We start from the raw sequence: 27,855 nt of genomic DNA on the forward strand, positions 1-27,855 counted from the left end.
TTCTAATGCAACATTTTAATCTCTCCCGCTTCCGTAGAGCAGTATCATTTTTAAATAAATTTCTTGTGTGATTTTCGAAACGGGGTAAGAGACTTCTAGTTTCTAATAATCATTGAGAAACTGCTACAAAAATTCGCCGATTAGGTAACCTTCTTTGAGGAATACGTTGACGGTACATCCTTCTTGTCTCACTTGAATTACGACGACTTTCTCCATAAATTAATAACATATGATATTCCTAAACTGTGAATGACGTAAGTTGTTTATTGAATACCCTGTACTGAATTGTCATCTGCTCGGCAGTAGAGCTATGGACAGGGAGCTTGAACTCAGCTGACATGCACTGTACGTACAGCTGTCAAAAAAAAAAAAAGTGGCCGCACTCGTGAACAGCGAATATTTTCAAAGTCCACTTCGGGTCGCGGCGATGTTACACGATGCATGTGCTTGTACAAGCAGTTCCGGAACTATGAAAGTGTTCCATATCTACGCCTCGTGGACCAGTGGTAGAGTGCTTGTTTAATGATTCAAAGTTCGTGGGTTCGGGCCTTCTTCAAGTTTTCATTTTATTTTTTAATCTTTCTTTAGCGATGTAAGTGATATTCAAATTATCATTTATATCCAGTTATCGTTCTTTATGGATATCACGTTATTTATATTTTGTTATCGTTCTTTAGAGATATGAACAAAATTCAGGTCATCATTTGTATTCTGTTATCGTATTATAACGATATGAATAATAATTATTATTGTATTTCCAATGGGGGTTAGCCGTATTTTACATATGTATGTTAGAGCTATAGTTTTATACACAAAAAAGATAAGCATAAAGAGAAATGGAAAAGAAAATTAAATTAGCTTACGCGATGTAAACAAAACATAAACAATCCGTAAATTAGGCATTGCGATTGCAAAACAAATATCAGGTATCAATTTGTAACATACAAAAACATTAACAACACACATACGTAACACTTCTATAACACAAATATGCAGCTTTCCGTACCATACATCATAAATTAATACACAATAGTCACACAAACACAATCAAACCATAATTACGACATTGCGACGACATCAAGCATCACATAACTGACTCACATACATAACAAATCAAGCATCCGTTACAATACATACACTTCAACATAGTAACCACACTTTTAAAAGTTACAAATTTGGCTCCAAGAAGAATAAATAGGACACTGTTACTAATTACTATTCTTCTACAATTCCTTAAATACATCTGTAATAAATCTGTGAAATTCCGATATGAATAATATTCACGTTTTTTATATTGTTATCGTTCTTTAGCGATTTAAATAATATTCAAGTTATCATTTATATTCTGTTTTCCTTCATTAGCATTATAAAACAATATTCAAGTTATTTATATTGTTATTGTTCTTTCGCAATATATTAATTAAACAAACCGATATTTATCATTTATATTCTGTTATCGTTCTTTAGTGATACTGCATAAATAATATTCAAGTTATTTATATTGTAATCGTTCTTTAGCGATATAAATAACATAAATTTAATATTAGGTTTGGAAAAATCCAGTTGCATAATACTGGTATTAGTTTTTCTTTTTGTATTATTACATACAATTGAACCACAATAAAATGAAAAGGAGTAACGAGGAATTGAACCTGAGACGTTAACATCTAAATTCCGACGTTCGTCCGCTGAGCTGCGAGAGCAAAAGTGTGGAAACATTTTTGGAAAAATTGGCCCAATCACACTCTAAGATCTTCTGATGATTCGTAGAAGCTAGTCCAGGATGCGGGGGGCAAAGGCTAATTGAGATTTCCCGGTCTCTGACCGGGTCATACATCCTGATAGAATTAATATTTAACCCTTGCCGTGACTTTCGGTGAAGTCCGGAGGGCCCAATTAGTCAAATCCACTCTCCTCATCTCCACGCTTGGGCCCCTTGGAATTTAATAAAATGCGAAAGAGATTGTGGTGTGCGGAAAGCAACGGGATGTTACCGCATTTAGGCCTATCCTTCCTAAGAAAACTGCAAACATGAACAAAGGAAGCTTTTAATAGAAGAAGAAGGATCTTCTGCGGACCTCTGGAAAAAGAACTTAGGAAGAGACTAGTGAAGTGCTTTGTGTGGAGTGTGGCATTGTATGGGGAAGGAACATGGACATTACGACGAAATGAAGAGAAACGAATTGAAGCATTTGAAATGTGGATGTGGAGAAGAACGGTGCGTGTAAAGTGGACAGGCAGAATAAGAAATAAAATTGTGTTTGAAAAAGTGAGTGAAGAAAGAATGATGCTGAAACTGATTAGAAAGAGAAAAAGGAATTGGTTGGGTCTCTGGTTGAAAAGAATAATGGACGACATTAGGATATGTGGATCATATGCGGAGACTAAGAGGAAGGCAGAAAATAGGAAAGATTGGAGATTGCTGGGTTTGCAGTTAAAGACCTGCCCATGGACAGAACATTTATGTGTGTATGTTCAGAATGCCTGGAATATCGTGTCTAAGAACAGTCGCTATATGCAAAGACTAGTCAATTCCATGCCCACTCGACTGCAAGATGATCGAGATAAGAGGAAGATAGACTAAATATTGAATTGTGGCTTTTTGTTTTGTTTTTTGAACGCTTAATTGTTTGAATATTTTAAGGCCGACGCCAGTAAATTTGTTATGTTTATGCCACGAAAGATATTTGAATGAGAATAAAATCTTTTTTCTTTCCATTTGCAGCCTCAATATCATAATGATAATGATAAAGTTATGGCATAATATATTAATGAACCTGATGTTAATTACTAAAATAATCATAAAAGAAAAAGGAGCCATTATGTCTAGTTTGTCTCTCTCAAAAACAGAACAAAAAAGGACATAAAAGCACGAGGTTGTAGTCGAACGCAGGACCTCATGAATAAGACGCCTGAATGCTACCATTATGCTATCGAATAACACACAGTATACTTCAATTATGACTGTAGATATCAGGCAACGTGGTCCAACAACATGTAACATCGCCTGTCTCCGAATTGTAGCGAAGATACCCGAAGGGAACTTTGATACAGGAGAGCGGCCACTTTTTCTTTTGACAGCTGTACGTCTATGCTGAGTACTGCCTGCTAAACGTTGATACGTCTCTCACGCGAGAATATTAACAAATTTAAGCATGAAATTTTATTTAATTATACGAAAACGTAATAGAACACACAAATATGTATTTAAACTAATATTAACTCTTTGCTAGATATACCTACTGATGTAATTGTTGTCGTAATTTTACTAACGATATAAGCAGTACAAAGAGAATAAAATAAGAGAAGAAATATTTTTTTCTGGGAAAACTATCAAGTTTTGACCTATGTTGTATGGACATTTTTTGATCCTCTAGGCCGTTCCCGACGACGACTGTGAAAAGGACGCCACTTATACCCCTTACACTCTGTATATCTCTAGGTGTAATAATAGAATTTTTAGATCAATGCGGAAGGAGTTGACATTTACTGGAATAGCCAACTAATATTCTGTAGGTTTGTTTCAGCACGATTAAAATCGATTCTAAACTGTCCGCTCATGCGCAGGATCTCAATGTGGGTTCCAACAGAAGAATTGATTCCGAGCCGATACTGAATTCCCAGTTCTCTGTTCTAACGTGCTTTAGTACTCGTTCGGAAAGAGTGAAATTGGTTCTCTATTAAGAGCAAGAATTTGAAATTCTGAACTGTTGACGCATGCGCAGATAGCTTAATCTGGAGTTACGGTTAAAATACTTCGAGATTGGGCAGGTTAAAATAAAAAAAGTAGTCCATCATGAATGATTTGGAAGGTGATAGCGATATATTTTACGAAGAATTAAGTGAGGAAGATGAATATTATTTTAATATGAGAAGAAACTCCGAAGGCCGTGAAATAAGAGTTCAAGAAACGTTTCAACAATGTAAAATCGCGAATTAGTTCTGACACCGTACACAACTGGCGCATGCGTCGAAAGAATTTCGATATTAGTTCGAAACGTATTCTGAATAATTGCTTGCTGGGACAAACCTATTATTTGTGTCGTGTGTTTCAAGGACACTTTCTGTGAATCGAGTAGTGGTTGTACGCGAGTTCTCTGCTCATAACGGAGTTCAAAGTGGAGTGAAATGGTTGTTCTTTTCGTTGTAACATTTACCGCTACATGAAGAGGAGTATTTAATGTGTTTATTCTGTGCAGTGAATGAGGTAAATAATCCAAATTTAATCATGTAGAATTTTAGTAGTAAATCTGAGAACGGAATACATTTTCATAGCAGAAGTGTGTAAGATTGTATATCAAGATAAAAGAATTCGTCTAAATGGTAAGTAGATATACTTCCTTGAGGTTCTCGATATAATATTGAAGATCATAGATTATTAATTAAGCTGATCAACGAGACCACGGGTGTGTAAAAAAGAATACTATATATATATATAATTGAAGTAAATTATTAAAGAGCAATTGTCTAATCCGAAAAGGAATGCAAAGTTATGTACACGGATTTTCGTCGTCGCGTGCATAGATGTTAATGGAAATAGAAAAGTTTGTTTGGCTCAATGTAACTTTATTAGAGTGCCTGTGAAAAATCTGGTCCTTGCGAAAAGTTAACCGTGGGGCATAATTTTGTTCTGAGCAGGGTGCCCTAAGTAGGGGGCAGTAGGGGCAACTTTCTCTAGTGAAAAATCGAACATGTCGTAATTTATTATGTGCAGTAGTTTATTTTAAATGTATTGTGTTCACGACTGCGTATATTTTCCATGTGCGTTGTTATCGTAAAAATATATCGGTTGCGAGCTCATCAACACAGGGTGTTACTCTTAAAATTTAACACGGAAATATTTTGCCTCTCCTGGAACGAAAACCTGCGGAATGTCTTGGTTCTGAGAGACTCTAAACGCTCTGGATGTGCAATGTTTGCAGCAGTTCGGTCCTGATCTACCATATGCACCGTAATACATTGTTTATACAAAGTGTTAAAAAGAATTCAATATTCTGAGTGGTGATAGTATTCATAAAAATTTAATAAACATATGTCCTAAAATTAAAAGCTCTCGAGATAAAAGTACTTGTTCATCAATATCTTAGGAATGTTTAAGTATGATTAAGTGTGCTTAAATGCGACAGGCTCATGTCAGTAGATTTACTGGCATGTAAAAGAACTCCTGCGGGACAAAATTCCGGCACTTCCGGCGACGCTGATATAACCTCTGCAGTTGCGAGCGTCGTTAAATGAAACATAACATTTTTACATGGATTGGTCGACCTGGTAGGCGAGTTGGTATAGCGCTGGCCTTCTATGCCCGAGGTTGCGGGTTCGATCCCGGGCCAGGTCTAAGGCATTTAAGTATGCTTAAATGCGATAGACTCATGTCGGTAGATTTATTGGCATGTAAAAGAACTCCTGCGGGACAAAATTCCGGCACATCCGGCGACGCTGATATAACCTCTGCAGTTGCGAGCGTCGTTAAATAAAACATAACATTTAACATTTTAACATAGATTGATTGTAACGCATCCTTCTGCCCTACGTCTTAAGGTGCATCTATACGGTTCAACTTTTCTTTCAACTTTACGCATTCAACCAATGCATGCGAGATTGATATTAAATAATATACACGTGGTAAAGATGACATTCAAAACGGCATACTATGTATACATAAAATCTTCATACATCTTAATTGAACCCGCGTTTTAATCTTGATTCTTTCCAGATTGCACGCGTACGCACATGGAAAATCGAACCGTGGAGATGCAGCTTTAGGGAATCTGCACCTTGTTCCCCTTTTGTTCAATTTATTTCCGATATGATACTGTATACCAAATAAGAATCAAGCTGTTCTTGCAATACCAGTTTTAAAGCCCTTATTTCGTTGTTGATGAACAAGTACTCATATCTCGAAAAATATTAATTTTTCTTAGATCTTTTTCTTATTTTGGTGACTAATAGTCCATATAGGCCAGTTCTGTCAGATGCTTTTCCAATTCACTGCGGGCTAAAGCAAGGAGATGCACTATCACCTTTGCTTTTTAACGTTGCTCTCTAGAATATGCCATTAGGAAAGTCCGGGATAACAGAGAGGGTTTGGAATTGAACGGGTTACATCAACTTCTTGTTTATGCGGATGTCGAGACTGTGTTAGGAGAAAATCCACAAACTATTAGTGAAAACACGGGAATTTTACTTGAGGCAAGTAAAGAGATAGATTTGGGAGTAAATCCCGAAAAGACAAAGTATAAGATTATGTCTCGGACCAGAATATTGTACGAAATGGAAATATAAAAATCGGAAATTTATTCTTTGAAAAGGTGGAAAAATTCAAATATTTTGGAGTAACAGTAACAAATATATATTATACTCTGCAGGAAATTAAACGCAGAACAAATACATGGGAAATGCTTGTTATTATTCGGTTGAGAATCATTCAGTCTGCTCTCAAAAAATCTGAAAGTTAGAATTTATAAAACAATTATATCACCGGTTCTTCTGTATGGTTGTGAAACTTGGACTCTCACTTCGAGAGAGGAACATAGGTTAAGGGTGTTTGAGAATAAGGTGCTTAGGAAAATATTTGGAGTTAAGAGTGATGGAGTTACAGGAGAATGGAGAAAGTTACACAACGCAGAACTGCATACATTTTATTCTTCACCTGACATAATTGGGAACATTAAATTCAGATGTTTCAGATGGGCATGGCATGTAGTACGTATGGACGAATCCAGAAACGCATATAGAGTGTTAGTTGTGAGGTCATAGGGAATAAGACCTTTGGGGGAAGGCCGAGACGTAGATGGGAGGATAATATTAAAATGGATTTGAGGGAGGTGTGATATGATGGTAGAGACTGGATTAATCTTGCTCAGGATAGGGACCGATGGCGGGTTTATGTGAGGGCGACATTGAACCTACGGGTTCCTTAAAGCCATTAGTATATGAAGGCCTGATAGCCTACCACGTCTCAGAATACTGAATGCTCTTTTTAATGGAAATCGCATTGAACACCTTCTATGATGTTGATGAAAAAGTAATTATATCTCGGAAGATATTAATTTTAGGACCCGTGTTTATTATATCTAAAAAAGCCAAATGTCAGTCTCGGTCTAGCCCTAGAAGTTATGTTACAAGGTTCGAATCGAAGAAGTGAGAAACTTATTAAAGTTTGTTATAAGTTTCGTAAAGCATACGTATACGCAGATGACCGCATCCTATGAAATGCATAAAAAATCCTTACTTACTTTCTTTTTACTTGATTATTTAACGACGCTGTATCAACTACTAGAATATTTAGCGTCGATGGTATTGTTGATAACGAGATATTTGGCGAGGATTCGTCATAAATTATCTGATATTTGCCTTGGGGAAAACGTCGGAAAAAGCCAACCAGGTAATGAGCCCAAACGGGAACCGAACCCCAACCCGAGCGCAACTCCAAATCGACAGGCAAGCATCGGTTCACTCTGCATTGTTGTATAGAGAGAAGGCCTATAGAAATGACGAAGTATGAAAAGCACTTCATTGCGCCTTACATTGCGTGTAAAACTTAAGTAATACTCAAGGTCATTTTCGTCTTTGCTTTACTGATAATTCAGAAACAAAAGACGAGCGGTGAGGTTATGCAAGGCAAGAGACGTTACGTGTTAGTCGCGACGATGCAAATTTGCGTTGAAGTGGTTATTTTCAGTGAAAAGTGGAGTGAAATATTGAAAACGTGCGGCGAACATTGCTGTGGAAGAACTCCAGTATTCCGTTTTATAACGGTTAGTACTTACGTGGCGTGAATTAAGTGAAACTGTGTTATTCACAGGTCTCCAGAGGCAAAGGATAACGCACTTTCCTTCTAGTAAGTAGTCTATATACTGTATTCATTTTAAAGCACTTTTCCTTTATTTCTTTGGGTAAGACACTATATAATAACAATATTCAGTGGTATTTAATACAGTCTGTCACAAAACTTCCTGCATTTCACATTTACTCGGTGATGTAAAGCCACCGGCGTAGCTCAGTTGGCCAAAGCGCTTGCCTTCCGATCCGGAGTTGCGCTCCGGGGCGGGTTCGATTCCCGCTTGGGCGGATTAACTGATTGGATTTTTTCCGAGGTTTTCCCCAACCGTAAGGCAAATGTCAGGTAATCTAAGTCGAATCTTCGGCCTCATCTCGCCAAATACCATCTCATCACCAATTCCATCGACTCTAAATAGGCTAGTAGTTGATACAGAGTCGTTAAATAACTAACTGAAAAGAAAGTTTATGTAGTGTTTTGTCTTCCCATTAATCATTTATATTGTCTTTTCTTTCACTTTCCCTCATTTTACTAATTACGTTATATTTATCAATTAGTTATAGGCCTGCATATTTTCATTTCAAGACTCAACAGATATACAAAAATAAGAACTTAATAATTGTAATCTTAGAGATTTTTGAAAAGAATGAATGAATTAATGAATTAATTAATTGGATGGCCTTGTTCAGTTTCAATGTGTCTCAATATCAGTATTAATTTTCTAATAATGCCCACCGATGTAATTTTTTGTTAATAATAATAATAATAATAATAATAATAATAATAATAGTAATAACAATAATACATTTTATTACATCTTGCAGAGTTAAGACCTTAAGGCCTTCTCTTCCGCTGAACCAGATCTACAATTAATACAAATGCATAAGCAATTATAATAATAATAATAATAATAATAATAATATATTTTATTTCACCTGGCTGAGTTAAGGTCTTAAGGCCTTCTCTTCCGCTGAACCAGATCTACAATTAATACAAACACATTAGTAATAATAATAATAATAATAATAATAATAATAATATATTCATTTCACCTGGCAGAGTTAAGGTCTCAAGGCCTTCTCTTCCGCTTAACCAGTTTACAATTAATACATATGAATAATAATAATAATAATAATAATAATAATAATAATAGTGATAGTGATAGTGATAGTGATAATTTATTTTATTTCACCTGGCAGAGTTAAGGTCTTAAGGGCTTTTTTAAATTTATTGAGTATGCCCCAATGAATATAACTTATATGTAGGGGCTACACAAGAACACATACATAATGTTGTACAATGTAATTTAAAAAGTCATGAAACTGCAATCTGTGGAGAACTATATCTCAAGAATTTATTAAGGAAAGAAAGAAAAATAAGAATAGTAAGATAAGTAAGAAAACATAAAGTTTTGGGCAGAGAGAAGAAAAAGTTTGAAACCATGAAATAAATAAATCAACTGAGAATTTAAAAAAAAATCTTCCCAAAAACGTATTTTTAAACAATTCTTAAAACACTAATAATTTGGTGAAATTCTATATTCTAAAGGAAGTTGGATAAAAGTTGTTATAAAAGATGCTTAATTTCTTTTTTTCGCTCAACCAGATCTACAATATTAATACAAATGCATAAGTAATAATAATAATAATAATAATAATAATAATAATAATAATAATAATAATATGCATAAGTAATAATATATAGGCCTAATGATTGAATAACATGAATTGATCATATCTTGTGTAATGGAAATAGTTTTATTCCGTTATTCGTTTAGTAGTATGTACTGTGAAACTTTAAAATAATTATTTATGATATAAGTTCGTAAAGGTTCTCTTTTTAGTACGACCGTAAAATTTGTGAAACTAGGCGAATCCGAGTTTCACAAACTCACGAGACCCAAAAAATAACTTTAAGAATGTGTATTATACATTGTTTCTTCCACGGTAGCAAAAATTTACATTAAATAAATTTTAAGCTTATTTCAAGTTGGAGATACAGGTTATAATATAACGATGTCATGGCCACTAAACTCAGAACCATTAAGAAATAAGTATGCGTGGAATTACAGCCTGTTCTATTTATGATCACGATTTTATGGCCGTTAGAAAAAGTTGAATGATATATCTTTCTGCAATGAGTACTCCACATGTAATTTCAGAATAATGCGGACTAAACTGTAAATATGAATTATAAATTTGTCGCTTACTTGTGTTACGTGTAATATTTACGCCATCAAAGATCGTGGTAATGCATTAATTTCCTTTCGAATGAAGTTTGTACACTGAATATTGCATTTGATTTAGTAGTGCGTAAAATGAATGGGTAAAGCGATTATTTACTTTTTACGCACTAATAACAGTGGGTAAAATGCAACTGTACGCACTATCGTAGAAAAAAATTATAAAGTTGTTTTATATTAATGCTAAATAATATAGGCCTATTGTTTATTTTTTTTCGTATACAGAAATACATTTAAATGTTATTAATATTTGGATAATTTTTCAGTCTATCTTCTTCCTGTTTTCTACTCACTGATATGATAATTTTTTTTATTTTAAAATTTGTCAAATGTGTAGGATTTACCAAAAGTCAAACTATTAATCGTTTCTACTCTGGCTAAATCCATACCAATAATAAAACTATAACCTAAAATTGTCTGATAATTTTTTCTTTTGCAAAAAACAAATGGTGTTAATATGTACGAATGAGCTATCCTGAGACGAAAATCACATTTATGAAATATTTGTCTGTTGTCTGTATGTTTGTTACTTATTGACTTGATAATGGCTGAACAGATTTCTATGAAAATTGGTATGCAAAATAAGTTAATTCCCACTTAGATTTTAGACTATATTACATTCAAAATACTATTTTTAAAAGGAGCTTGTAAGGTGATCTAAAGTAAATAAATCGAAATGTCTTGCCTTTTTTTTTTCTCAGGAGAATGTTACATAGCAAAAGTTTCTTTAAAATATTTCTGACAAATTTTATCCCATGCAAAATTTTAATAGGGTTGATATTTAAGGAGATCTATGAACTTTGAAATAATAATCAATGGCTCCTCAGCCAGACTTATCTATATTAATTTGGTACTAATAATATATTAATACTATTACGGCCACCACCACCACCACCACCACCACCACCACCACCACCACCACCACCACCACCACCACCACCACCACCACCACCGCCGCCGCGACTGCTGCTGTTGCTACTACTAGCACTAGTGCTGCTGCTACTACATACTGTTTTTTCTCTTGTATGGAGCAGGGGCCCGAAGGCTTACACTGCAGCCTGAGGCTTATTGTACTTACCACGCCTATTCTGTGTAGTCGAACAGCTGCGCTCTTGTACAAGTACAGCATGCCGCACTGTGAACTTAACCCGGGCTGTTGTATGGAGATGATGAAGTGTGAATTAATGATGGCGAAATGAGTCCGAGGTCTAACGCCAAAACTTACCCAGCAATTCTTCTTCTATTGGTTTAGGAAAAATCCCGAAAAAAATCCAGCCAGGATTTGAACCCGGACCGGCTCGTTCACGATCAGACGTACTAACCGTTACTCCACAACGGTGGACTGCATATTGGATTGTTCATTTCATTTATACTTTTACCTGCTGTAAGAGATATAAAAATTGACTCGGAAGAACATCTGAAGTCAGATGTCAATGTCTCAGGCTCAAATCCTCGTCGTTCCTTTCGATTTTATTATTATTTTTTAGTGGGTTATTTTACGACGCTTTATCAACAGCTTAGGTTATTTAGCGTCTGAATGAGATGAAGGTGATAATGCCGGTGAAATGAGTCCGGGGTCCAACACCGAAAGTTACCCAGCATTTGCTCATATTGGGTTGAGGGAAAACCCCGGAAAAAACCTCAACCAGGTAACTTGCCCCGACCAGGAATCGAACCCGGGCCACCTGGTTTCGCGGCCAGACGCGCTAGCCGTTACTCCACAGGTGTGGACTCAATTTTATTATGTTACAGGATAGCATAATGTAATAATATAAGAAGAAAGAACTAACACTAGTATTATGCAAATCTAACATTAAATTTATATTATTTTTATCGCTAAAGAACTATAACAGAAAATAAATGGTAACTTGAATATTGTTCATGTCGCTAAATAACGATAATATAATATAGATGATAACTTGAATATTATTTATACCGCTAAGGAACGATAACAGAATATAAATGGTGACTTTAATATTATTTATATCACTAAAGAACGATAGCAGAATAGGAATGGTAACTTGAATATTATTTATATCGCTAAAGAGCGATAGAAGAATAGAAAATATAACTTGAATATTATATCGCTAAAGATCGATAACAGAATATAAATTATAACTTCAGTATTATTTATAACGCTAAAGAACTATATAACAATATAAATAACTTGAATATGTTTATAACGCTAAAGAGCTATAACAATAAAAATAACTTGAATATTATTTATAACGCTAAAGAACTATAGCAAAATACAAATGATAACTTGAATATTATTTATATCGTTAAAGAATGATAAGAAAATAAAATAACTTGAACAAGGCTCGAACTCTCAACATTCGAATCATTAAGTGAGCACTCTACCGCTATTCTACGAGACGCAGATATAACATGACTTCATAGTTCCGAAACTGCTTCTACAAGCTCGAGCATCGTGTGACATCACCGTGAACCGAAGTGGACTTAGAAAATATTCGCTGTTCACGAGTGCGGCAACTTTTTTTCTGACAGCTGTACATAGAGTAGTTGTCCAAAACAGTTTTTCCATCTGTTCATGATGGAATGAGAATCTGCAAGCAAGTCACCATTCTCATCCTTGATCGTTTTTACCCTTGCCTGATATCGTTTTTTAAATTCCTTCAGACTTTATCCTTATATAAATCTCTAATGTTTTTATTCGTACTATTTGTGTCTACCTCATTGAGTTTTTCCTTCATATAATCTCTCTTTTTGTTCTTAAGTGTAAGACTTTCTTCTCTTCTTCCATTGAAATAAGGATACGTACACTTGTCCAATAAAAAAAGGAATGGAAAGGTGGAATATTGGTAAGTCCCAGATACAAGACACTGCGCATGATCAGAGAGCGAATGAATCTTAGCGCTTCCGGCAGCAAGATGTCCCCCTTCTTTCTTTGGTCAAGGTTACATTTGTGGTTCATGGCTATTCTGCGTTGTTTATTGTTAGTAATAATCTATTACTTTTTGCTATAATTATTACTGTGCATATTTCACGCACATCATTCTCTGATGAATTGATTTTAGGAGAAATGACTGTACACAGACTAACCAAAAAACTTAAAGGTGTGCCGAAAACCACTTCTCTCGAAAACGTGCACGGGCTTTTGCAGCATTGCTTTCATAATTTTTATATTCAGAAATAAGAAGAAAAACTAGGCCTAATTTAAGCAAATGTATGGTTACATTGAGCTCAAGGTTATTTCGTCAATTTAGAGGAACACTTTTTTGAGGGCAAGCAAGGAATAATTGTCCAGTAATACAAGGTTCAAATCTGCAGAAAGAACTGAAGCATGTTGCAAGTACTAGTTTCGTGAAAACTGCACACGCCTGCAAGATAATTCCCTAACACAAATGCATAGTCATGGCACTCACCATAATTATAATAAAATGCGTAACGATTAGCTTGTCTGACCATGTAAGGAGCGGGTTCAAATTCTGGTTGGGACAAGTTACTTGGTTTAGATTGAGGGTTTATTCACGGGTTTTCCCTCAACCCATGAAGAGCAAATCCTGGGTAACTTTCGGCGCTGGACTCTAGGCTCATTTGGCCTGCATTATCACCTTCATATCATTCAGACGCTAGATAACCACGGCAGTTGATAAAGCGTCGTAAAGTAAACCACTAAAAGTACACCGTTGTGGCTGAGGGGTTAGCGAGTCTAACTCCCAACCCAGCGGTCCCGGGTTCGATTTCCGGTAAGGACGAGTTGCCTGGGTGAGGTTTTATCGGGGTTTTTCCCTCACTCCTATGGATGAATATCAGGTAATTTTATCAGGCGATTGGAACCCCACTCATCTTCGCCACTTCCTTTCCTCCCCCATCATTCTTTCCTCATTATCCCGTTCCTGATTTTTCAGATCACTCTACCGACGGCCTCCCGAAGCTGCCGACTCTCTCGACCGGCCTCCGTGGAATGTAGTTAAGCGACGTTGGATGGCTTCTGCAATGACACCGAAGCGGACCTACTCGGGGGAGGAGTTTCGCCTCTGACCGACGGGGTGGGGGCCTTGGGGGAATTTGCCGAAGCAGGAATGGTATATGGATTCTGTCGGATGTAGGGACCGGTCGTTAAGGGAGTCATGTGGTTAGGGCGGTGCACGTAGGGGATCTGTGGCATGCAACTCATTCCATATCGAGGGTTAGCGCAATAGATCTCAATAGGTCGCAGTGCTGGGCCATCCGTGCCCCCTTCAGTTAAATTCCATTCCATTCCAACCCACTAAAAATTATTAAAAAATGAGATGCAGCATACATGCACATAAGTGCGAGTATCGCGTTGACTATGTTCAATGAACTGGGAAAAGAGAGGGGTAAAAAGCTCCTGTATGAACTTTAAGATGACGAAATGTAGTGCACTCCTAACATTTAACATAATAATAATAATAATAATAATAATAATAATAATAATAATAATAATAATAATCTATGGCACAAAAGTATTTAAGGACCCAGTCCGATCAGACGGCTGCTGGCCTCACGTCCACATGTCGAAGTTGGACGGTCATCCAACCAGAATGGAGGTATCGTGTGAAGTTTCCCCCATGCGTTATTGTAGTTTACTTTCGTAACCGGATTTCGCCTTTTTATCCTACTCACGTGATCGAAGTGGGAAAAGAGAACGTCACAGGCAGATATATATAGTAAAATAGATTGGCAGTTATGGGAGGGTGACTAAAGATAACGCATGCTCTTCGCCCCCATGTTGCCTTCACCCTGATTCCTGTAAAAGTGTAAAGATTTACGATAAGAAAGGAAATGTGCTTACATATAATACGAAATAAAATTCCTAATGTTATAGACAGACATAGCATCTTGGGGACCATTTGAGAGGAACACTGTGCATGCAAGTTAACTGAATGCTGGAGCATAAGCTTGTTTATAGCTGCAAGAGCGGCACATGTACACAACAGACTATGTAGGGAGGAGGAATACTATGAAATGAACAACTGTTTGTTCACCACGACACACATATAGTTTGTAACTACCCGTGAGTACGCTACTTATCTACATAGATAGTGCATCACCTGTAGTACATCATGACGAAAAAGGGATCTAAGAAGCATCACGGCTAGCACGTCTGGCCGCGAAACCAGGTGGCCCGGGTTCGATTCCCGGCCGGGGCAAGTTACCTGGTTGAGGTTTTTCCGGGGTTTTCCCTCAACCCAATATGAGCAAATGCTGGGTAACTTTCGGTGCTGGACCCCGGATTCATTTCACCGACATTATCACCTTCATCTCATTCAGACGCTAAATAACCTAAGATGTTGATAAAGCGTTGTAAAATAACCTACTAAAAAAAAGAAGCATCAATTTGTGACAGAATTTGGAGGCGAGTGTTTTGAAGTGAATGGGGAATATATTACTTGCAAACTGTGTAGCGTAAACATGCGGGATGACAAACGTCAATATACAGGGTGTTTCCGGGTTGGTGTTACTAACTTTCAGGGATGATTTGGAAGGGCACATGTATCAATTTGAGGTAAGGGACCCTAGTTCGAATATGACTCGGTCGAAAGTTATAAGCAAAAATAGTTGTGTGTCCTAAATAATTTTATTCCTCTGTACACCTTATTTATGTGCATTTATCAGTACATCATACACATACCTGTACTGTATTCACAACAGGTGTTCAAAGTTGCGTCCCCCAGCTTCGATGCAGGCATGACATCGTCGCACAACGTTCTGACGTATCCTTTGGAACAACTTTACAGGGACCAGCTTTACAGGGAGTTATACCTGAAATCTTGATTTGCATAATACACGTCACTGTTCGTTAACAGAAAACCACAATTTAAGTCACACGGAGTTAGTGTGCACTCGAAGTTTGTTGCTTGACGGTTGTCAGCCCACTTTGAGTTCTGTGGATATAGAGGGAAAAATTGGATCGGTGTCGGTTAGAGTTCCCGGGTAGCTCAGTGGTAGAGCGTTGGTACGTTAAACCAAAGGTCCCGGGTTCGATACCCGGCTCCGGAACAATTTTTCCCTCGAAATTATTCAAATCAACTTTACAGGGAGTTATACGTGAAATTTTGATTTGCATAATACACGTCACTGTTCGTTAACAGAAAACCACAATTTAAGTCACACGGAGTTAGTGTGCACTCGAAGTTGGTTGCTTGACGGTTGTCAGCCCACTTTGAGGTCTGTCGATATAGAGGGAAAAATTGGATCGGTGTCGGTTAGAGTTCCCGGGTAGCTCAGTGGTAGAGCGTTGGTACGTTAAACCAAAGGTCCCGGGTTCGATACCCGGCTCCGGAACAATTTTTCCCTCGAAATTATTCAAATCAACTTTACAGGGAGTTATACGTGAAATTTTGATTTGCATAATACACGTCACTGTTCGTTAACAGAAAACCACAATTTAAGTCACACGGAGTTAGTGTGCACTCGAAGTTGGTTGCTTGACGGTTGCCAGCCCACTTTGAGGTCTGTCGATATAGAGGGAAAAATTGGATCGGTGTCGGGTAGAGTTCCCGGGTAGCTCAGTGGTAGAGCGTTGGTACGTTAAACCAAAGGTCCCGGGTTCGATACCCGGCTCCGGAACAATTTTTCCCTCGAAATTATTCAAATCAACTTTACAGGGAGTTATACCTGAAATCTTGATTTGCAATTTGTTTTCTTTTCAACATTTATTGTAGGTATGCTTAAATCCTAAGTTAGAACGGAGTGATAAAAGTGTCAATTTTGAATGAATTATAGGAGTAAAATTGGAAGTTAAGTAAAACGATAGAGATAATGAAAATAGGGAGGAGTATGGCGGGGGAGGCTAGCTAGGGTAGCGAAGTATAATATGTAGAAAATTAGTGAGACCTGAAAATGGAATGTACACGAGAAAAGACATAATAAGGAACATATTGGACAATGGCGTAGTATGTTTTATTAACAAGTATTATTAGAAACAGTGTGTGTTCGATATAAGTGAACTGAAAATCAAGAACAGAGCTGTAAAAGTGTCAATTTTGAGTGATCTAAATTAAGCTGTTAGGTTTTAAAGGTGGGAACACTGATCAATTTAAATGGGGTCGAAAGTCAAATTATAAGTGCGTCTACCAAAGGTATATCTGTAATGAATGTAATTGTGGCACCGGATACAAGATTGTGAGGTTCATGTTACGTGGATGTAAATGTTGACTTCAAATATATATCATATCATCATCAAATCCTAAGTTATTATTGTCGTTATTATTGTATTTTTGTTTACCTTGTATTTTCTGGAACCTGTAAATTTAAGAGGTTGTTTTATAATAAATTATATGACGTAACATTTTATAATATTAATTTGTTCTCAAATAAAAAAATTGAACTTTCACAAAAATTAGTATATAATATATTTATTATTTTTAAGTTTATTTTAAATATCCAAAATGTAATGGATAATTCAAAATTTTTCCTTAGAATTTAGAAATGCATGTATCTTATTTTCGTAGATAAGAAAGTGTTTAGTTTTCATATAAATTATATTATAAGAATTCACTAGAATAAATTCATTGGTTCTAATTTCCTTAATATATTATTTTGTGTACGAAATAAGTATGATTTAATTGTAAGTTTTCTCAACCTATAAATCGTTTACCTTTATTTTCACAGTGTTGTATCTTGAGTTGCTAATAGCTCTGTGAAAGATGGATCGCCACTCATTCCTAAAATGGACAGGTATCATTTTGTTCATAATTGGACTCATTCTAATTATGAGTTGGCCAAAAATCTTGTATTACATCCTCACGAAGGTAAGAAATAATTCATTATTGTAGGATACCAATATATTGTACTGTTTTTTATGTTTAGACTTATAGGGTTACAACAGACTAAACATGGTGCTTCCGTTGCTGATTAGCGTATGACATCATAATTTCACGCCCACTAACTGCTAACGAGGGACGTGATAGAGAGGTAGGCCATTTTACACATTAAGACTGATCTGAAATATGGCAACGTAGTTCGAACACAACAATGCTACTATATTACACCATCTAAAGTAAACCGAACTTCATAGGAGCAGACTTTTACTCTTCAAGAGTTTCATGACAATAAAGACTAAATCCCCACTACAGTATGACCCAGTCACAGTCGCGTTTGTCGCATTTTGCTATTCGACTTCTAAAAATCCAACAAACTTTGAATGTAAATGTGCAAAAATGAGACAACCACATTGGACTTCAGAAACGAAGATGGTAATGGAAAGAATGAAATCATAGATGTGTTTGAACTAATCTGAATTTAAATGAGTGCTAATGATATGGGCAATGTTCAAAAAGATATTGAGCAATGAATGTTCAGGAATTGATTTCAAAGAGTTGGTGCAATTCAAGTAAGTTTAGTGAACAATTTTTTCTAATTGATTTATATAATTCCAGCGCATAATTGTGAGCGAGGTTTTAGTTGCATGAATCTTGTAAAAACTGGAATTAGAAACCGCCTCTGAATAAGCAGAGTTAGCACTCTACTAACAACAAATCTTGAAGGGCCTACTAGTAAAGAATTTCAGTGCTTAGAGTGCCCATAAAATAAAGTATTTTAATGTGTTGTAGATTCAGCAGTAATTCATTCTAAACGTACCTACGTCTTATGATTCATTTATATAAGTAGACCTATATTTAGAGTGTGATAAGATGGGTTGAAAGTAATAAAAATTCCAAGAAACAAATTACATACCTTTTTGTTTCTGCATACTTACTTAAGTTTATCTTTCTGCACAAATGATTTATAATATTGCACAAGAATTTAACAATTTGCACAATTATAATTTTTCATTTGTGCATTTTTTCGACAATTATTTATTTTCTAGCTTAAATCCTACTATGACCGGTAGAAGCATTGGGTTTCTGCGCACTTTGAAATCTTTGTTACCGGGCTATACTCTCCGTATACTGTATTGTTTTTTTTTTTTTGTTAATGATACTAGTAATATGAAACCTTTAACAGTAATTGTCCTACGTCACAGAATCTACTAGTATTATTAAATGAATATTTGTGACGTTAAAGTCACATAACCTAATATCAGGTGTAATTTAATGTATTCTTGATTGTGATTTGATTTTATTTGTGTAACGTAAAGGTTATCAGTCTTGTACAGAAATTTTAATGTATTGTCATAACCAGTTACAACTTATCGATCTGAAGTTATTAAATAACATTATTTTAAATGTGGCAAGTAGATGATCTATATTAACAATAATAATAATTTGTTAATTGAAAATAAGAAGATGCAGTTTACAGGAATGTAAAAAATGTGATTTAACATTTCAGTGGATTTTTGCATCGTGTCAGATATGTTGACATATATACCTTCTAAGAATTTTTTTTCAGTACAATTGTACAAGAATATAAAAATAAACAGACCACAAATTAATGTGTAAACACAGATATAAGAATATGAAAGATGTTTATTAAAACAAAATTCTCGAAAACACGAAAATGTTTGTCAGAATACACATACAAAAATAAAAAAATAAAAATGGGATTAACTCAGAAGAATATTAAATACAGTCACACGCTTACGAACATAAAAATGATTCTGAAAAAACTTATAAAAGAACACGAGATTTATTCTAGGAACATGTGTACAGTAGTGGCAAAAAAACCGGACCGACCCTTGTAGCTGATTTCAGAGCCTTGTTCACAGTGAAGCATGATAGACTGGTAACTAAGACTTTCGTGGTTCGAATCCTGCCTGGGAAGGTAACTTTTTTTTTGTTCCTTATTCAAATTTATTCCCAGTACTTTTCGATTGCAGCGATATTTTACTACTTAATTAACTTATTATTACCAGAACTTGAATTTTACCAGCTTATTTTCTAATGCCTTTCGAAATGGGCTACGTCAGCAGTCGAAACTACAATTTAAATAGATTATTCTATCTTGTGAATGCGGGCGTGGCATGCGCAGTGGCTCATTTCGGGGACTTTGATTATTCCGTCGGTCCGGTTTTTTTGCCACAACTGTACATGAACATGTAAAATTGATTTGGAAACATGCATACAAGAACTTAAAAAACAGGAGGCAAGGAGATCAAAAGTTATTATATATGCGTATGTATAGATACATGAAAGAGATTTCTGAGGTAATGTTTACAATTTGAAAAATACTTCTGAGGGCACGTATAGTGATATACAAAAATGTTCCTGTTAACATGTGAACAAAGATAATAAAAATAATTTTCATATTTAGCATTTGGCAATTAAAGAAATAATTCCTATAAAATAAAAATAAAAAAGTACTACTAAGATATTTTTATTTGATGTCTAGAAAACTAGGTACGAATTACATTAATACAATATTTTTTCAAAATGTATTTGTGAATAAAATTATGAAAATTAATTAGGATTTATATTTCAGGGAATGATCTTATCACACGGGTCCAAAGTATATGAAATGTGGAGCAAACCTCCAGTCCCCATTAACATGGACGTATACTTGTTCAACTACACGAATCCAGGACAACTGAAGGAAAAAGACTATAAACCTCATCTTGTACAGATGGGTCCTTATAGGTTCAGGTATGATATAGTGATATACAGTGTTTTCTGTAATATACAGGGTGAACCGTAAGTAATGTTATTCATTTCAGAGGATTATTCTTTGAGATATTTTAAACAAAAAAGTTTAATATTAATTTACTCGTTTTTGCTTCTTTTTAGAGATAAAAAAATTGTTTTGTATAAACCATTTCTTATCGTGTTTCGGGAAAGCCATTGATTTAATTCCCAATATGCTCAGTCGGTTTAAGAAAGCAGTGTATTATGACAGTAAATGAATGAAAGAATTTTGCTTTTGTCCTTTAAATGTGCAGAAATCTGAACCGAACAAATGTAACATTTAAAAATTCCTTTTCAGAACGAAAAGTTACATTTGTTCGGATCATATTTCTGCATATTTAGAGGAGAAAACTGATATTATTTCAGCCATTTATCATCATAATACAATGCTCTCTTAAACCAACTGAGCATATTAGGAATTAAATCAATAGTTTTCCCAGAACAAGCTATGAAATGTTTAATATGAAACAATTTTTATTTTGAAAAAAAAAAGAAAAAAACGAGCAAAGTGTATTAAACTTGTATTAAACTTTTTTTTAACTCTAGACAGGTAATAGTCAATTTCATGTCAAATATCGTAATTTTTACTACCTGTTTTCACATCTTAAAAACCGAGAAATTCTGTTCACTGAACATTTATTTTCTACGGATTTTAATGTTACATGAGTATACTACCAATATTAAGTCATATTTTACTCTCCTTACAGTTAAGATGTAGTAAAGCCCTTTGTTCTTTACAAAATGGTTTCCTGTAGTTTTTGCAATGGAATGGGTTATTCCTCTCTTCTTTGCAGGGCATATTGCGCACACAATTCGTTTTTCGTATTTCTGAGCTACTGAACTCTGCTCTTCTTCTTCTTTTTCTTTTTCTTCTTCTTTTTCTTCTTCTTTATTTTCCTTTTGAATTAACGAATCACGACCTGGCCGGGGATCGAACCCGGGCCACCTGAGAGGAAGAATTAATTTTTTTTATTTACAAGTTACATTTATAAAACAAAAATGTTTCTAGCCACTACAGTAAGAGCCAGGCTCGTGTACGGTGTGGCCTTAGTCAATAATATAACCTAAAATTTACAAAGATAGTTTAATAAATACAGTAAGTAACTAATTCAAATCAATAAATACAACACAAGAGCAAGAATAAAGAAGAAAGAGAAAAAGAGAGAAAATACACATTTAATATAAATTGACAATCCGAAAGAAGCCAGTGATATTCAATAAAAACATGAATATAGTCGACAGAAATAAAAGGTAAAAAAATACATTTGTTAATATTATATATCATGGATAATTTTACAAATTTAGTTTTTAAAAGCTTCAATTTCAAATTTGGAGAATGGTTTGTAATTTATTATAAAGTCTTGGGCCGAAACTAGCACTATGTTTAAGAGCTGCACTTGTATGACATTTAGGCTCAATTAATGGGAAAGTAGACTTTTGTCTTCCAGTACGATATTCATGTCGATTAGATTTATGTTTTATTTGATTTCTGTGATAGTAAGTTAGTAAACTATATTTATAAATTTCTTCAATAGGCAATACATTAAAATCTGTATAAATTAAATTTGTTGGGTAATCCATATTTTTCGTCAGACAAATTTTTATTAATCTTCTGTGTAATAAAATTAATGGATTAAGTACAGATGATGCTACTCCACCCCAATTTATTATACCATATTGTATTAATGATTGTACCAAAGCTAAAAATATTATTCTCAAGTGATAAAATTTCGAAGTATTATGAATTTATAAATTGTCTTTCTTATACTTGTACACATGAAATCAATTTGTTTATCCCAACGTAAATGCTAATGGCCCGCTAAAACTTGATACACACACGCGGCTAGATATGTTTTAGACATTAGACCACGACGCTACGGCGCGGGACGAAATAAAGGGAAACCTTAACTTATTATAATTATACATCTTGATTTCACAACTTTCAGTACTGTTTCGCTTTGGAATATAAAGTTTATATTGCTTTCACGTGTTAAATACTAATAAATGTTGGCTAGTTTCAGCCTGCTGTGGGCTATCCTCAGTTAGTGCTGGATTTCCTAGTAGATTCTCATTAGAGATAAACGATCGTAATTATTACGTTATGGGATCTCTGAAATTACAACACGTATTAGGCCTATATGTTTGGCAACTGAAAGCACATTATTGGAGAGATCAACATACATGAAGAAGGTACATGAAAAACCGGAAGTCTCCATTGAAACAGTTGCCAACAATGAACAAAAATAAAATTCCGCATCGTAAATTTTACGCGCATTATTGTCTAGGGTTAAATATCTCAAAGAATAACCTTCTGAAATTAATGACATTACTTATGGTTCAACCTGTACCTATATTTTTAAGTGAATGAGAAAGCTTTCTGATCAGCTGTAGAATTTAGGTACCTATACGAATGTAGATATTTGCAATATGATCGAAGTTGAAATGTATCCCCTTGCTTAACAGTTTTACCATGCCATTTTTTTTATCGATTGATTAATGTAAAGTTAATGGTAGATTCATCTGAATCTGACAGTTGCACAGGAAGGGGGGGGGGAAACAGTGAGTGATAAACGCACACGCACACACATAAGCATGTTGATTCAACAATACTGTTTGGATGTTTTACGAGAAAGCCACTTAAGATAGGCAAATACAATTCATATCATGAATTACGTTTTTACAGACTATTTTTAACTCAAATTATGAATTATAGTTCGACAACTTCAAGTGAAACCCCGTGAAGCACGCCAACTTCTGGAATCTCTCTCTCTCTTTCTTTCTTCTCTCTCCCTCGCTCCTCGTCATTCAGTCACCAATCACCACGTAAATATCTGAGAGGGTGTGTGTGGGCATCGCGACCGATAGAAGAACCACTCTCCAGTATTACCACAATAACGGATTCTTCATTTTTGCCTCGACTGTCGGCTAGGAAGGTTCCATTATGCTAGCATTGCAGGCAGCTAGTCAACCTTTTAATGCTTTTGTTAGCAAGTTTGACAAACTGTGAGTGGACTTGCAAGTGCATAGTGCTCTCTCCCTTCCCCCCGTGCTCCTCATCAAGACAGCCAGCGCTCACGTAGTAACTCGGTCAGGGTTTCAGTTCGATTTGTCAATCTATAGTTCTAAATGGTCAAGGTACGATTAAAGCATTTTACTTGCTATTACACTAAAATTACAATGCAATTTCAATTAACCTGCCGTTATTATCAGTTTAAGAATGACTAACGTGAGAGTTTCGACACTTCCTACCGGAAAAAATCGCATATGGACATCTGTCTGATTATGGGTACCGTGCCTTTGAAATTTAATCATCACATTAGTTAACAATTGAGACATGTCGGCGCACATTGCTGCCGTTTCTCATTTGTCGATCATTTGCGGCAGTGTCGATATCCAGCTACAGTTTCTTTAATATCCGCCAGAAAATCAGCAATATAAAGAAAACATATGATTGACTGATTTCACGAGGGCTGGATCCGGGATGGATCTAAGGCCGTTTACGCCCATTGTACAGTACGTTTCATATACCATGACGTCTAAGTTCCGATGCACTGCCCTGGTGACATTTGTGAATCCAACACTGACAGGCGGACAATCATTCCTGGGTCTTCCAGGTAAGATCCCACCTGCTACTGAAGAACCCGAACCCTCAGCCCGGAGCCCCAAGTTCTTAGAACATATACTTTGTTCCATAATGTCTGACAGGCGACGTAAAAATTGCCGACAGAGGAGGAGAGAAGTATAATTCCTATTCAACCAATGGCAGAGGTCTTATTCCACGCTTGTCTTGAAGTTGGACGGGGGTAGAATGCTTCAGACGGCCCAACTTGAAGATACAGTTGGAATGAGACCTCTGTAATTGGTTCGACAGCAGTTACCCTTCTCTCTCTCTCTCTCTCTCTCTCTGCCCGGAAATGTTTACATTGCCTGTCAGACATTATGGAACGAAGTTAGGTCAACATCGGAAACCGGCACTACCCCCAGACATCACCCTAGTCTATTTTTATTATTGTAGTTAATAAAGAAAAACGGGGGAGCACGTTTGTGGTAATTTTCTAGAAACATAATCTTTTTGCGTCAAAAAAGGTAATCTGTTTGCAGCATGGTTCTGGTAGTTTCGAGGGCATGTTTGCGGAAAGACTCAGCAACACGTAGTGACTGACTTAGGGGTGTGTAAATTCTTGTTATAACACAAGTCACATTTTCCTTCCCAATTTTCACAGGCTTAGGAATGTCCACGGCTTGGTTAAAAATATGGCTATACTTCAGTGACAATAATGCCACCTAGTTTGATGTTCATAAAAATGTACGACTTTTTTGCATGGAATTGCATCCCCAACACTTTAATGTACTGCAAGAGTCCAAAATCTCCATTCTGACATTCCTCCCAAAGAGACACGATGAAATTAATTTTGTCGGTGGTACTTTTTTCCTCATGTTAAATTTTACGAAATTTACAGAGTTTATCTTGGTGCGGGAAAGTGTTTGCATTTCCAGTAGAACATCGATGATGTTGTTAATGTTGGGATGTGGCGAATAAAATTGAGAATTGTAGAATGAATGAAAGGATTCAGGCCCATTTGTTGTTCGTGGACCATTAGATGGTTCTGTCCCCCAGAGAGGAGGAAAAAACAAGCGTCTCCATCTACATAATGTCACAATCTAGCATATACAGTCACGAAGCTCAATACGTAGTAAATATGCATACATTAGATAGTTGCTCACCACTAGGATCGCTAATATCGCCTCATTACAACAATGCGAAATAGTACCGGCATAGTCTATTGTTTCTAGCAGCCTTAAAACTCAAGCTTCGTGACTGTATATAGTAGACTGTGATAATGTGTTCAGCATATAGTCTGCAACCTCCATGTCATTAGTGGGGACGATTGACATAAGTTCTGTGAAAGCATCACCTATTTCTGAAGATGGCAGGAAACGTAATCCATAAAAATATTTAAGCCAATGGCCAAGTTCGGAATCTTTGTTTAATCAGCGATGTCAAGTTTAATTTATAAGCTTATAATATCTACATTCTTTTTTTTATCAATAGTTTGTGTTATTTTTTGTGTTAAGCGAACAATACGATATCATTAGTGCCAACTTCAATTTATAAGCTTAGTTCAGAAATATCAATATTCTTTTTTCTTTATCGATACTTTGAGTTATTTTTTGCGTTAAGCGAATATTACGATTTCAGTGGTGCTGTTACTTTTTGGACATCCTTTCAGTTTATCAGGCTTAAAAGATGTTTTTCGATATACCGCAACCGGGTCCTCCAAAACCAACGCAAACTGGCTGTGATTTAATCCTCCTGATTAGCCGTTCTGCCGCAAACATGCTGTCCCCCCAAAAAAGAGGGGGAAATGAAGAGTGTTAGTGAAATGAAACAGGGAAACGGAAGTACCCCGAGAAAAACCCGCTGCAACATCTGTTTGGCCACTAAAAATTCCACCGAGACTTAACCGTGGATCGAATCATGGTCTGTTGCGATATATGGTTCTTTACAATGCAGATGTAGTATCGGAAATAAACGGTATAGCAGCTTTTCCACTTAAACTGTGTGTATGTGCTTGTGGTAATACAGATTATCCTTAGGACGCGAATTTCGTATACATGTTACAGTATTATCAATTTTTAAAGGAATTACAAGCAAAATCTCTCTCTCTCTCTCTCTCTCTCTCTCGTTACTCTCTGTAGTATTTACTTCTGTCATATGCCCATAACATATGGTAATGTGGTAATGTGTTAGTATCATGTATTTTTTTTATTATTTTACAGAGAATTTCACGAGAAGGTAGACGTTGTATTTAACGAGAACCACACCGTCACGTACAGACAAGTCAGACGTTGGTACCATGATGCAGAGAATTCAAACGGCAGCTTAAAGGACAACGTCACGACACTCAATGTGCTGCCTATCGTACGTACAAAATTAATACATAAGACCGCATCACACAATACATTATACACTATACGTTATAGGTGTACTTTTTTAACTTGGTCTATGTTGCGCAGTAGTTCATGGACGAGTTCATTTAACATTGATGGGGGAAGTAAGGGTGTATGGGTTAGTTATACTGCAACAATCGACAAGTGTAGTAGTTTTCCTGGTGAATGTGTCGTGAGGACTACTGAACTAAAAATATTTCAAATAAAAATTGAGTGAGAAAATGTGGTAAATCCATTGTTGACACTTTTAATGAAGCAGTAATTCGCTGCGAGTCATACTTATAAGTGTGTTATTTTGGGCTTTCATTTCAAAACTTCCCAGTATATGTAACTATTTCGATTAAATTTAATTTAAACAAAAAATAAAAACGTCCATTTAGACATTGAGGGGGAAGTTTAAAGTTAGAGCTAGTGACATTTTACGTTTCACCACTCACTCCCCTAACTCCCCCTTTCAAATTTAAAATGACAACTCTATATTATGATACTCAAATTTGAAAGAGTTTTCAGTTGTTTATACGTCTCATTCATTTGTTTTTGCATCTTTTGTTTTATATAATCGCCTGGCAACATACTACACATCACACTACACCATGACATGCTACAAAACACCTTTTAGGTCTTTTAGGTTAGGATATATTATATAATGTGTTTTATTGTGCCATTTCCATTTTAGTATGTGTATTCTCTTAGTGAGTAGTTGGATGTAATCATAGGTTGGGGGGGGGGGATCCTACAAAGGAGGACTTGTTTCGGGTACAAAGCACGTACGGTCAGAAGACCCGTGCATTGAATTTCAGACAAAATTATGATAATATAAAATTTGTATGTATAATATTACTCAATAAATCCATCTATCTACACAACACAACAACACACCTACTACGCAACACCGCACCAAAATAATGTTTCTTTATTTCGGACGCACCGCAGAAAAAAAGCTTACTGCGCTTGTAGATGGAATTAGTGATTGCCAGGTGGTATTTGGCGAGATAAGTCCGAAAATTCGCCATTGGTTGGCCTAACAATCGCCTTATAGGTGGAAGAATTTTTTTGAGAAATCCTGACTTGGTAATGAGTCCAAGTGAGATTCAAACCTACGTCCGAGCTCGCCTCCGGATCGAATTAATTTCGCTATCATCTGGGTACTGCCGGTGGACACATCACAAATTAAAACCGCATAATACCACATCATACCACACTACAAAACACTAAATTACAATATCCCTGTAAGAACAATATACTAAATGTTACATTAAGATAATTTATCAAAAATATTATTTAACTGTTATTTTAAAAACTTATTTTTATAGTCTAGTGAAAAAGCTTTT

The 27,855-nt window shown here is 35.7% G+C and overlaps 1 protein-coding gene across 8 annotated transcripts in view; it reads left to right on the forward strand.

The window, feature by feature from the left end:
• LOC138709029 (protein peste-like) overlaps window positions 1–27,855 on the forward strand; it is a 72,854-nt gene that overhangs the window by 23,315 nt on the left and 21,684 nt on the right. For 4 of the 8 annotated variants that reach the window (XM_069839505.1, XM_069839503.1, XM_069839504.1 and 1 more), the window contains exons 2-4: window positions 17,625–17,764; window positions 20,373–20,533; window positions 26,354–26,495. In XM_069839505.1, the coding sequence (XP_069695606.1) occupies window positions 17,660–17,764; window positions 20,373–20,533; window positions 26,354–26,495 (408 nt within the window). In that variant the 5' untranslated portion in view covers window positions 17,625–17,659. Of the gene's footprint in view, window positions 1–3,659; window positions 4,208–7,403; window positions 7,841–17,624; window positions 17,765–20,372; window positions 20,534–26,353; window positions 26,496–27,855 lie in introns of those variants that run through there. The other 4 variants (XM_069839500.1, XM_069839507.1, XM_069839499.1 and 1 more) reach the window with 4 other exon arrangements.

Source organism: Periplaneta americana, chromosome 11, assembly GCF_040183065.1.
Source record: "Periplaneta americana isolate PAMFEO1 chromosome 11, P.americana_PAMFEO1_priV1, whole genome shotgun sequence".
Classification (NCBI taxonomy): Eukaryota; Metazoa; Arthropoda; class Insecta; order Blattodea; family Blattidae; genus Periplaneta; species Periplaneta americana.